At 40.7% G+C, this 13,350-nt stretch overlaps 1 protein-coding gene across 2 annotated transcripts in view; it reads right to left on the reverse strand.

The window, feature by feature from the left end:
* LOC117442118 (calcium-activated potassium channel subunit beta-4-like) overlaps positions 1–6,403 on the reverse strand; it is a 15,192-nt gene extending 8,789 nt beyond the window's left edge. For both annotated transcript variants that reach the window (XM_034078119.2, XM_034078120.2), the window contains exons 1-2: positions 6,069–6,403; positions 1,782–1,952 (exon numbers count right to left, since the gene is read on the reverse strand). In XM_034078119.2, the coding sequence (XP_033934010.1) occupies positions 1,782–1,952; positions 6,069–6,233 (336 nt within the window). In that variant the 5' untranslated portion in view covers positions 6,234–6,403. The remainder of the gene's footprint in view (positions 1–1,781; positions 1,953–6,068) is intronic.
* Between the last annotated feature and the right edge of the window lie 6,947 nt (positions 6,404–13,350).

The following is a 13,350-nucleotide window of genomic DNA, read 5'->3' on the forward strand; positions in this document are numbered from 1 at the left end:
CACAAAGCTCACAGAGGACACAGCTGGATATATATTGACGGTAAAAGGACAGATAAACTAGATATAGATGTATTTCACTTAAAGATCTGATACTGAGAAGTAGCTACACTTACAACACAACACCAAGTCACGTTTAGCCCCTTAGACTTGTCCACGTGTGACCTCTGACTGTGATTGGCTGGATGGACGAGTTAATTGGTGTTAGCTTGTGGGGGGGGGGGGGTAGTTAATGGACCTCTGAGGACCTGAGGACCTTTAAACACTCGTTAAGGAACTGCATGTGTTCGAACGAGAGGTTTATTTAAAGTAAGGTTTTATCACCATTTCAATAGTTTTGATATAAAGGGGTTTTATTCATAAAAGAAACATCTTTATTTTAGTAAAATCAATTCTTATTTCAAGATGTGTGTTTCTATTGCATTCATGCCGGGAACCAAGTTATTGTTTTCTGATCATTTGATTAATAACGTTATGAAGTTATCTTTCATAAGCTCATGTTTGGCTTCATGAGGGGAACAGAAACGTGCTGGCTGTGAGGGCGTGTCGTCCTCCTTCAACCGGCAGGCTGTGGGTTCGATCCCTGCCGCGCCGTCAACATGTCGATGTGTCTTTGGGCGAGATACTGAACCCTGAGGTGCTCCTGATGGCCAATGGTGTGTGTGTGTGAGTGTGTGAGTGTGTGTGTGTGTGTGTGTGTGTGTGTGTGTGTGTGAGTGTGTGTCTGCTCTGCATGAATGGGTGAAGGACTCTGAGGGGCCCAAAGAACTGGTAAAGAGACGTAGAAGTAAGTCCATTAATGTTTACACAGATTAATAATATCTTTCATTTCTTTCTTTGTGTGTCTTTGTTCATGTTCTCCTGATTAATGAACCCGTGGAGTCTCGTGGTAACGGTGCGTTCAGGCGCCGCGGGACGTTTCTAAATATTAAACGTCTCTCAGGAACATCAAAGGGTTTATTTTGTTTTTAATGAATGAATGAACTCATCATCGTCTCGCTGCTGTCGCCATGGAGACCGTGCGGCATCGGCGGTGACGCGCCACCACCCCTGTTGTCGTAGCAACGACCCAGACGAGCACCGATGGAGGAGAGAGACAGAGATACTACAGCCAAGAAAACACACCAACACTTACATTAAAAATGATCATAAATAACTACCTTATAGCCACAAGTAGTTTGAAGTACTCAGAGGACTCTGAGGGGTCATTTGTTTGACTCAAAGAGGACTCGAGACAAACATGTGGAAGAGACTTGGTGCCAGGCATTGGAAAAGCAAGAGGAACATATTTATATATTTTTTGCACTTTGAGAATAAAGACAAAAAGTTAAAAATACAATAAAATGGTGAGAATTTGTTAAGATTTAAAAAAATAAATTGTAATGGATGTAGGGATATTTTCTTAGAATACATTTTGTTTAAATAAGGAAGACATTTAATAAATAAGGAGGGTTTCTTTTACATTTTAGGAGTAGATGTAACTACATTTATTTATTTTAATTGTATTTGTTATTGGACATTTGATGATTTATTGAAATACATATTTTGTACTTCATTTTTTTGGATTTAATGCATTTTCAAAATGTTTTTCAGTTTTTTTTATTCACTTAATTCTAAAAATGGAGCCACCGTCATGACACCCGATCTCACGCGGGATAAATAAAGTATTCTGATTCTGGTAAAGATCCACATTTACCTCATTTCCCCTGCAAGTTTAACACCACACAAAGAAGCAACAATAAAAGTGTTGTTGTTGTTGTTGTTGTTGTTGTTGTTGTTGTTACCTTTGGGTTGAGGACCAGCTGCTGCTCGTCAAAGTGCAGCAGAGCCACAGAGTTAGACTCTGAGTTGTTGACGAAGATCTGCAGGCAGGGATACAAAGACGTTCCCTTACAGTCTGCTCCGCACGTGAAAATACACTCGAACATCTCCTCCGGACGCAGCACCGACACCACCTGCAGAGAGAAGCCGATTAATATACTTCGTTTTGTATTTATTCACTGTAACATGGGAAATACTCAAACCATACAGCGACGTCCATCGCTAGCTTAGCCACTGGTAGCAAGACACGGCCAATCCCTACTTTCAACACAATATTGACTCTTGATCCATCGCTAAACCCCTTCCCACTGAAAGCTAATCTAATGTTAGCTTCACACTCATCAGAAAGACACATTTATTTTAGCCACTTTTCCAGTTAGGAGGTGTCTCTTTTCAGTCTCTAATGTCAACGCTAACGTTAGCATGTCGGGCTAACTAGCTTCTCAATGGATCAGTCGATGACGCAAATGTTTTTTATTTGGGGGCTGACCATTTTTTTAGCACAGCATCATGTATGTAGACATCCAGTGTGTATTTAAGCAGCTTTTTAGTGTTTACGTTACAAATAAGTAGCATTTTGCACCAACTCATGGCGCTATCGTTAGCTTAACAGTCGTCATTGGCTTTTGCTAAATATTGTCTCAAATCAAGGAGCCGTTTATCAAACTGCTATTGATCCTAATATGAGAGCAGATGTGAGGGATTTATGTTAAGAAAGTGATTTGTGGCTGCATTTCTTCCCCCTCTCCATTAAAGGACTTCAATAGCAGCAACAAAACAAATATCAACACACAAGCAGTCTGCACAGGTCTGATGAAAGTGCGACCTTCCTTCATCGCTCAGAGGCTCGTAAAGTCTTGTGATTGATGAGATGTTAAGCTGCAGATTAGAGGATGACGGAGTGAGTCTGTGATGAAAGACAGGAAGAAGAACAGCAGGCGTCCGCTCTCTGTAACGCAGCGACAGATGCAATAAACTAACAGCAGAGTCAATCAAGCCGAAAGGAGCCGGCCGTGATTTATTTCAGTTTCCTTGAAACGCAAACAGCTTTAATCCTCAGAGCTCGGGACGCAGCGAGGACGAGAAACACACTTAGTACTGACCGTAAAAACATACTCAAAGAAATTACGTCATAAAACTCAAGGTTTCTGCCACGAAGCTAAAGGTCATGACTTCCTTCTGCGACCACGGGACACACGATGTGAGTGAGCCAGACGGGGGGGGGGGGGAAACATGTCATATCGTTTGATTTACCGTAACGATTCCCAGCACGTATCGACCGAGGCCCGTTCAAAGCTCTGATGATTTAACGTTCAGAAAGCTCTTTATTTTTCTCATACTGCCTGTGCTGCAGCACCTCTTTTCACCCTCTGTCTGAAACCAGAGCCCAGTCTGCTCTGATTGGTTAGCTGGCAATAGAGAGGCGAAGTCCCTCCCCTTCCGGTGGTCCTCCACGGGACCTTATTTCCAAATAAATATGTATTGAAGTCAATGGAGAGAGAAAGATTATCTTTCGATCCCGTTTGCATTGTGCCACGAATTACACACATGATGTTTGTCAATTTAAAAGATCATTTTGCAAGTCAAAAACATAAAAATGTGTCGTAAAACTGAGAAGTTACACATTAGTTTGTGTGAAACATCTGAATGACCTACATCTCCGGTCTCGCACAACAACACACGTCACCAAGATGGCCGTCACTACTGTCTGTCAACAAAACGATTACCTACCCTCACGATCACCCTCACTATCACCCTCTCACCCTCACTATCACCCTCTCACCCTCACTATCACCCTCTCACCCTCACGATCACCCTCTCACCCTCACGATCACCCTCTCACCCTCACTATCACCCTCTCACCCTCACGATCACCACAATGAAACACGTCCAGAAGAACGTCCTGCAGAGCTGCCTTCCTTTGATTCTCTCTGAACAGCCTGGTCTCTTTAATGTTTAATGTCAACCATTAGTGCAGATAGCATGAAGTAGAAAAGATCGCCGATGCTAATGTAGCGTTAGCGTTAGCATTTCTCCCCCGGGCTTAAATGGTGTATTATAGAACGATCACACCGGTGACAGTACTCTTCAAAGGGTTCACGAAGTATGACTACTACTCTTACTGTTTAACATGTTGGGTTACTTCATGTTACTTCATGTTACTTCATGTTCAGGCTAATAAAAATGACAAGGCTGTAATGCTAACTAACGTGCTAGCTACTAGCTAGGTAGCTAACTTGATCCAGCCACTCCTGGTCCTTTCATCAGACGGGAAGCGAAAGAACGAGCAAGACCCACCTGGTACTAAGCACACAGGCATCTTGTTAAAGTTATCTTATCTTAGTCATAGATCTATATAGATCTTAGCTATCTCTTAGTGGAGGAAAACAATTGTGACATCACTTACGCGACTCTGGGATTTGTAGTCTTTCTAGTTGCGTATATTTCAACAGTTTTACGACAAACTGTGACTTTTTTGACACGGAAATTATCTTTTACATTGACAAACATCATGTGTGTAATTCGTGGCACGATTCAAACACATCATTTTTCCGAAATAAGGTCCCATGGAGCGGAAGTAGACGGGCGGGACTTCGCCTCTATGGGAGTGTTCCGTAGTGATGTCAACGCGTTCAAGAACTTTGGGATTTTAACCATTTGCAGACCATTGACATGCACTAAACCTATAGGACACACTCGAGGAAACATGTGGTGTGTTTACTTTACTAATGTATATTGCAAAATCTGCACCGAGCTGTGTCGTACGATGAAAAGGAAATACCCTTGAACATTGTAAGCTCTACGGTAAATAAAGAAACACATGTGGGATCCCGAGGCTGCACTTTGACCTTTGCTGCTAAGTAACATCGACTGATCTGGACACGATAACAATATGACAGTTTATTAATACTGCTGCTTTTAATAACAACACTTCCAATAAAATAATACTTCAACGGTTTTATCTTTATGCAATCCTGAAATACATGTATTCGACAACATCAAAGACGACAGCCTCATAATACTCACTATCTCAAAACTACCCATTTACACACGATATTACAAATACTACTAACGCTCTTTACGCAGATAGAGACCGTACTTATACACAAGTCCATATGACAACACAAGGCTCCACATATCACAACAATAACACGTACAATACCACAATTATAAATACACGACTGCAATACGCTGCACAACAATAGATGGAAAGAAGACTGGTAAGAATAACACATATAAAGATGTTATTACTAAAAGCAAAAGAATAGCAGCATCCAAAGTGATTCAAACAGTAATTGTTGACAACAACAAAGCCCAAACTACCACTAAAATAATAATAAAACGTATATTAATACCACAATAACAAACACACCACTATAAGAAGTTACTTATCATAATTACTATTAATGGAAAAAAGACGAGTAAAAACAACAAAGAGTATTTTTACCTACTCTTCTTCATCCTCGTCTAATTAGTTTAAATTAAATTAAAAGGCTTAAAAACGGCTTTAAAATATAATCCTGTGTACGCGTCGACCCGAGTATTACCACTAATGACATAAACACAAATACTACTACGACTGCTCCTAATAACAGTAACGAGGAGGAGATTTTGAACAACTCGCAGTATAATAACATGTACAACTATTTCTTTAACACGACACCAATACGTTCCAGAACTACTAATGTGCGACTGCTCTTAATAACACCTATTTTGGGCCCTTACTACCAATAAAAAGCAAATACAACTTATATTTATTACACAATAACAAACCCAACACTGTAAGAAGTTACTATTACTTATTATAAGTATATATACTGTCAATGGAAACAACACCAGTATAAAAACACTAACACTGGACTATCTGCTGCGACTGCAGACTAACGCAATAAAAGAACAAATACATGATACCACAACAACAATGTAAGAAGTTACTTATTATAAATGCTATTAATGAACAACACCACGAGTAACATTTAAACTGGAGTATCTACCACTACTGCTCTTAATAACAACACCTACATGTTCGGGCCCTTGCTACCAAGACAACAACAAATACAACTTATATTTCTTACACAATGACAAAGACACGATTGTTATAAGTTTCACAACTACTACTGCTAAAAACCCCACTAAAAACGGTAGTATTTCTCTCTCCTCTTCCTCCTCCTCCTCCTCCTCCTCCTCCTCCTCCTCCTCCTCCTCCTCCACGGACCAGCGGCTGCTGCCCGCTGCTCTCCCCGCCTCACCGTGCAGTTTGCCGGCTTGCTCTGCAGGCTCTGCAGCGTGGGGCTCAGCCAGCAGAAGCCCAGGATGAAGAGGCTGAGGATCCCGCAGGCGATCAGGAACAAACCCAGCCGGATGCTCTTGTCCTCGGCCTCCGAATACTCGTAGGAGACGCGGATCTTCGCCATGCTGAGTCCGGCGAAGAGCTCCAGTCCGCCGGCATGGAGAGGAGCGGAGGACCGGCGGAGGAGAGGAGGAGGAAGAGGAGGAGGAAGAGGAGGAGGAAGAAGAGGAGGTGATGTGTGTGTGTGTGTCAGCTGCTGAGGAACTGTGGAGTTTTAACACTGATCTCTCTCTCTCTTTCTCTCTCTCTCTCTCACTCACTCACTCACACACACACACACACACACACACACACACACACACACACACACACACACACACACACACACACACACACACGCACACACACACACACACACACACACACACACACACACACACACACACACACACACACACACACACACACACACACACACACACACACACACACACACACACACACACACACACTCCTCCTTTTATGGAAGAGCATGAGGGCCAGGCACGATTTGTTTTGTTTTTTTAAACTGCGTTGCAAAAAAAAAAAAGTTGCCATTAAAGGGGAAGAAGTTTGAAATGTGGGAAATAAAGTTGTTATTTTAATATAAAGTTTACAGTGTTTGAATAAAGTCGGATTATTGCGAATAGCTGGAACCTATAGAGCAGGGGTCTCCAACACGTCGATCGCGAGCTACCGGTAGCTCGCGGGCAGCTTTTCAGTAGCTCGCCGCTCGATTATCGATTATAGCGTAGTAAGGTTGCTTCTTGATTTTTCGGCCGCGGCCGGACAATAAAGTGTTTTTATTTTAGAATTGTTTCTGTCACACGAATATCAAATTGATCGGTGACGCAGAGATCAAAGAACAGACGTGACAGCGGCACAGCGACACCACACACGGAGCAGTCTGCTTTCTCCAGCAGCACCAGTCAGAACCAACGGCAGAAAGAATGACCCGATCTGAATCAGTCCGCGTCGCTGCGGCTCAGAGACACACAGGGAGGGATTTGTGTTTTTGAAAAACACTCGTTATCGTCATGTCAGGTTTTTGGTGGATTCAATCAAGTCTCGGATCGCAGAGTATGAATGTCCTCTCGCTATTTTCAGTTGCAAAATACGTGTGTAAAGTTTGTGAAGGCAGGAGGAAAGCTTCCGCAATCACCGTCTCCTCTCCGTTCCTCCAAACCCCGCCCCCTCCCCTAACGGCTGACAGTGACCCGATAGAAACTTTATTATTTACTTAATCACTGATTGAGATATGATGAAGCTAACTTAATCTCATACATTCATGGGATTTATGCAACAGTAAGACAGAGAATGCACCCACATGCCCTATTTCTGTTTTTATAATGCTATCCTTTTTTTAACAGAAGACCGTTGCAAGAAGCTGCAGCTAGACTGCAGAAGCATTAGTTTTTTGTTTTTGAGGATAGAAAAATGTCACACACAGATATAGGGAGGCTAGACCTATACAATTGATTTATTATGGTTTATAATGTAATGTCAAGACGAAGAAGAAGAAAAGATGGCTGAACTGTTCAGTGTCTGTGGAGATGGAGGTTATAAATCTCCAAAATCATGTTCAGCTGAAGTCTCAGAAAACTCACAACATTTCTGGAGCCTTGTACGCCCAGACAACTATAAGAACATTCACCAAGCAGCACTGAAAATGTCTGCTTTATTTGGTTCTGTTCTACAGACCTTTGTGAAGCAGCTTTTTCTGACATGAATGAAATCTAAATACAGAACAAGAATGATGAACATGTAAATTACTCTATTAGAGTGAACCTAAGTGGGTACACTCCAGCAGACCCCTCTATGGTGGACTCCATGCAGCGCCATTCATCTCACTGACTGTAAAAAAGAGTGAATGCTCTTATTTTACACACATGTGCCATAAGCATACTTGCAAGGTGGTGATTAAGGCGATGTACTTACTATGACGGCCATATTAATATGTGAGAAATTGTCGTTTTCTTGGACCTTGATGTGAAGTTAAGATTTTAGATAAGCTTTAGGTATTGCAATTTCACACGTGTACAAAAGTAGCTTAATTCAACTGATGAGTGCTATGTGAATAAATGTAAGCGATGTGATGCAAGTAGCTCTTGGCCACTTTCATTTTTTCAAAGTAGCTCTCAGGTGGAGAAAGGTTGGAGACCCCTGCTATAGAGTTACGTGGAGATGTCGAGAATACATTTGAAATGTTGTGGTTAAAGTCGTTGGAGCCAAACTTCCGGTGGTATTATTGGTGGTGGCGTGCACTGGAGTGAGTGGTGTTTACCTGTCTGCACTCACCTGCTGAGAGGGGGGGGGCAACACTTCCGGTCCACCACGACATCCCAGCGTCATCGCCATCGCACTTGAGGTTACTTGAATAAATAAAGGTTATCGGCACTTTGATATTTTGTATTTTTGTCAATAAATGGTCGGACGAAACAGAACGAGTGGAGCGATTGTTTTGAGCGTGTCAACGTGTTTATCTTCCCGTATTTAGCAACGGTCGAAATGTGATGCAACTAAAGTCGGACGGTTGCGAATAAAGTTGGAAAGTCGGGAATACATTTGAAATTTGGTAAATAGAGTCGGTATGTCGTGGAGAAAAGTCGATATGGTGTGAATGAAGTCGAAATGTGGTGAATAGACGAGTCGATGTCAAGAATACATTTAGAGTCTTAACGTCTAGAAAAAAGCTGAAATGTTATGAATAAAGTTAAACATGTCAATAAATACAACATTTGGAAAATAAAAGTGAAAATGTTAGAATAAAGTCAAACTTCCTGAACATTGGCTAATGCTAATATTTCATGTATTTGACCCCGAGACTCAAACTTTATTCCCAATTTTGTTTTAACGCCGGAAAGCTAAACTTCAAACTGCGCGGCCAACACGTTCAGACGTCCATGTTTGTTTGTCCGCCCCATGTTTCCCTCATGATCCTCCGCTGGCTGCTGGCTCTCTGTTGGAGATAAGCCTCTTAGCCGGGGAGAGCTGGGAACGTCCTCTGATTCCCAGCGGCAGAAACATTATATATAATAAATATAAAAACGATAATGAGATTAGGACTGCTGCGACGAATCCATTTCTCGATTAAATGTGTGTCAGAAAATATTGAAAAATGTCCATCTTAGTATTTCAGTCCAAGGGGACGTCTTTAAAGATATTTACTTTAATATGATATAAAACTGAAAAAAGCAGAACATGTATGTATTTAGGAGGCTGGAAATAGCATTTAATAACATTTCTGCGTGTCAGTTTTATTTTATTTCACCATAAAAAAACAGTTTTAACTCATAAATAATCATTAGATATTTATCATTTTTTGTTGTACTTTGGAAACTTTTTATGTACAACATTTAATTACGTATTCTTCAATACGTAATTCATAAAGTTTCATTATTTCATAGAGTAGCGTCTCTACTTTAAAGAGTCCTCTCCTGCTGATGTTCAGGTGTATATCAGTATGTAGTGTCTCTACTTTAAAGAGTCCTCTCCTGCTGATGTTCAGGTGTATATCAGTATGTAGTGTCTCTACTTTAAAGAGTGCTCTCCTGCTGATGTTCAGGTGTATATCAGTATGTAGTGTCTCTACTTTAAAGAGTCCTCTCCTGCTGATGTTCAGGTGTATATCAGTATGTAGTGTCTCTACTTTAAAGAGTGCTCTCCTGCTGATGTTCAGGTGTATATCAGCATGTAGTGTCTCTACTTTAAAGAGTCCTCTCATGCTGATGTTCAGGTGTATATCAGTATGTAGTGTCTCTACTTTAAAGAGTCCTCTCATGCTGATGTTCAGGTGCATATCAGTATGTAGTGTCTCTACTTTAAAGAGTCCTCTCCTGCTGATGTTCAGGTGTATATCAGTATGTAGTGTCTCTACTTTAAAGAGTGCTCTCCTGCTGATGTTCAGGTGTATATCAGCATGTAGTGTCTCTACTTTAAAGAGTCCTCTCATGCTGATGTTCAGGTGTATATCAGTATGTAGTGTCTCTACTTTAAAGAGTCCTCTCATGCTGATGTTCAGGTGCATATCAGTATGTAGTGTCTCTACTTTAAAGAGTCCTCTCCTGCTGATGTTCAGGTGTATATCAGTATGTAGTGTCTCTACTTTAAAGAGTCCTCTCCTGCTGATGTTCAGGTGTATATCAGTATGTAGTGTCTCTACTTTAAAGAGTCCTCTCCTGCCGATGTTCAGGTGTATATCAGTATGTAGTGTCTCTACTTTAAAGAGTCCTCTCCTGCCGATGTTCAGGTGTATATCAGTATGTAGTGTCTCTACTTTAAAGAGTCCTCTCCTGTTGCATAAACCACAGAATAAAGCCTCAGCATTATTGCAGCGCTGGTAATCAGGGAGGCATGTGGCGGGATTATTATCATCCCTGCAGATCAAAAGATTACAAACGATAACCACCGTGCAGCGTGGAGGAACGGCCACGTGTCTCCACGGAGACTGGAGTTCACCTGCTCTGATGGAACACAATGGATGTTTGAGATATGCTTGTGGACAGATGAGTCAGAGGCAGGCTGTGTGAACAGTTGGTGCCTTTTTCATGGAAATAAAACAAATAAAGGGATGGAGAGCGTGCCTCGTGCGACTCTAATCCCGGTCACATGACGCAGCAGTTTGTTTGGAGACATTTGGCAGAAAATCCTAAAATACACGTTTCATATCCCTCATCTCTGAGAGGATGAATGCTATATATATTTCAGGGTGTGTACAGATCATTTAAAAAACCATACTTAATCTAAAAACATCACAACAGAAGCTGCTTTCTTATTGTGAACGTAGTGTTGGTAAAATATCACAAATTAAGATATTAGTATGACATATTTCTGCATTTTCTCAAGTTTCAGGCTCTGCACTTTCCCTCCTCACCTCATACCTCAAAGACCGCACCTACAGGGTTACTTGGAGAGGGTCCGAGTCCGACCCTTGTCAATGAACTACAGGGGTCCCTCAGGGCTCTGTTCTTGGTCCCCTCCTCTTCTCCCTGTACACAAACTCGCTCGGATCTGTCATTAGCCCGCATGGTTTTTCATACCACTGCTACGCTGACGACACCCAATTAATTCTGTCCTTTCCGCAGTGCGTGGTGATGAAAAGCTGGTTCGAGGGGCCCCCAGTGAATGTTTGCCTAGGGCCCCCACCGACTCTAGGATCGCCACTATGTTCAGTTTATAATAAAACAGCACGATGAGATAATTAAAAGTTTGATTTCACACCGTCGCCCACTCTCAATCACACTCTTTGTTAGTTAGTTCCTCAGTTACATAACTATTAACATTATCAACATATAACATTATGTAAAGTCAAAGTCAAAGACGCAGGCAGGATTGTTGTCTGAAATGACTAATACTTGATTCATTGAGCGCTGAGTTAATTGTTAAGCCTATAGAATTATTTGTGTTATTATTTTTGTTATTATTATTAAAACTGAAAAAGAAGACTAACTCCTTTATGTTTTTATTTATTGTTTTTTGATTGCTTAGTCAATACAATTATTATTATTATTATTTTTATTAATCTCCTCTCCTTAATTACGTCACTTGTCGTCTCCACTGTGGCTTTACTGCAGCAATAAAATCTACTTTTATCACCACATTAAGTTGTACTGCTCTCATTGAAGTGATTCAGATAGACTGATTAAGTGTGTGTGAGCGTATGTGTGAGTATGTGCATGCGTGTGTGTGAGTGTGTGTGTGTGTGTGTGTGTGTGTGTGTGTGTGCGTGTGAGTTAGGGCTGCTCAATTAATCGTATTTTAATCGCAATTACGATTTTGGCTTGCAACGAAAACAACATAATCGAAATAAAACGATTATTTATTTATTATTTTTGAAATTATTTTTTTTATTGGTTTTTCAGTTGAATTTCACTTAAAGTTCAGGTAATCAACTGCTAAAAACATACTTTTCAAAAATAAAAATTCAATAAATGGATGTTTAGATGCCACACAAAGTTTTAATGCGAAGATATGAAAAAGGCATCAGCACTTCTGGGAGTTAACTTAACGCTTCTCAGATCTGGGGAACACTAAATTGTCTTACTATACAAAATAACCAAAATTGTAAACATGTAAATCCATAATAAAGTAATCACAGCTGATTTCCAGGTTTATTTTATAAAATAACAATTTGATCCTGATGGAATAAATGTATTGATGTGATTTAGTTATTTCCTTTGCACACGGCGCCCTCATGTGGAGGAACTACTGGAACGCAATCATCTAAATGTTTGGGCCATAAAATGCAGCAATTTGATGTAAAAAAAGGTGTGAATTTGGTTCAAAGACATCAGATTGCCACTGAATGAAGTGGCTGCTCGCTGGGACGGGAAATCCATGCTAATGTTTGTGTTTCATAAAGGCCTAAAACCAACAAATACTAAAGCAAGAACACAGAGAAGAACGTATCCATCCTACAAAGCAAAGAGCTTAACCAAAAAGAAGAAACCATAAATAACAGCGGCAACATCTGATGAAGACTTACCTGTGTTCAGTTTCCAGGTAATCATCTTTTTGAGAAGCGATGAAGACGAGAAGTCGAAAACAGGAGGAAATCTTCTTCAGTAACTTTTCAGTCCTGCAAAAAAAGCTTTACGCACGATAATAAAGAACTAGAAGGTGAATGAATGGCGACCGCCACCAATACTGTTTTCACAAAGAAAAGTAATTCCTGTATCAGCCAGATCAGATTCAAACTGTACGGGTTCTTTATCGACCCACAAACAAACAAACAAACAAACACATTAAATAAAAACCTAGCAAAGTAAACAAACTAACAAAAAAGCTGTAGGACAATTGAACAATTTCTGATCCATTTGCTAAAGACAAATAATAATAATAATACATGGGATTTGTATAGCGCTTTTGCTCAAAGACACTTAATGTAAACAAATAAAATAACAACCACACAGACCAACAAACAAACACAACTTCGTAATAACAACACACGAGTCCTCCTTCAGTTTCATTACCAGAATATTTTATTCTTTTTTCCTATTAAAACACTAGCTGCCATATTTAATAAAACAGCCAAAAACGGCCAAGTGCCTCAGTCCTCGTCCTCCAATCAGATCTCCTCTAGAGCGGGTCACATGGGGTTCAGTGGGCGTGTCCTTGGCTCTTTTTTTGCTGCTGCACTGTGAATGGGAGCAAAAAACCGGTGGTCGCCACTGATTGGCTGTGGTGGATTGTGGGCGGAGTCG

Source organism: Pseudochaenichthys georgianus, unplaced genomic scaffold (assembly GCF_902827115.2).
Source record: "Pseudochaenichthys georgianus unplaced genomic scaffold, fPseGeo1.2 scaffold_308_arrow_ctg1, whole genome shotgun sequence".
In the NCBI taxonomy this organism is placed as follows: Eukaryota; Metazoa; Chordata; class Actinopteri; order Perciformes; family Channichthyidae; genus Pseudochaenichthys; species Pseudochaenichthys georgianus.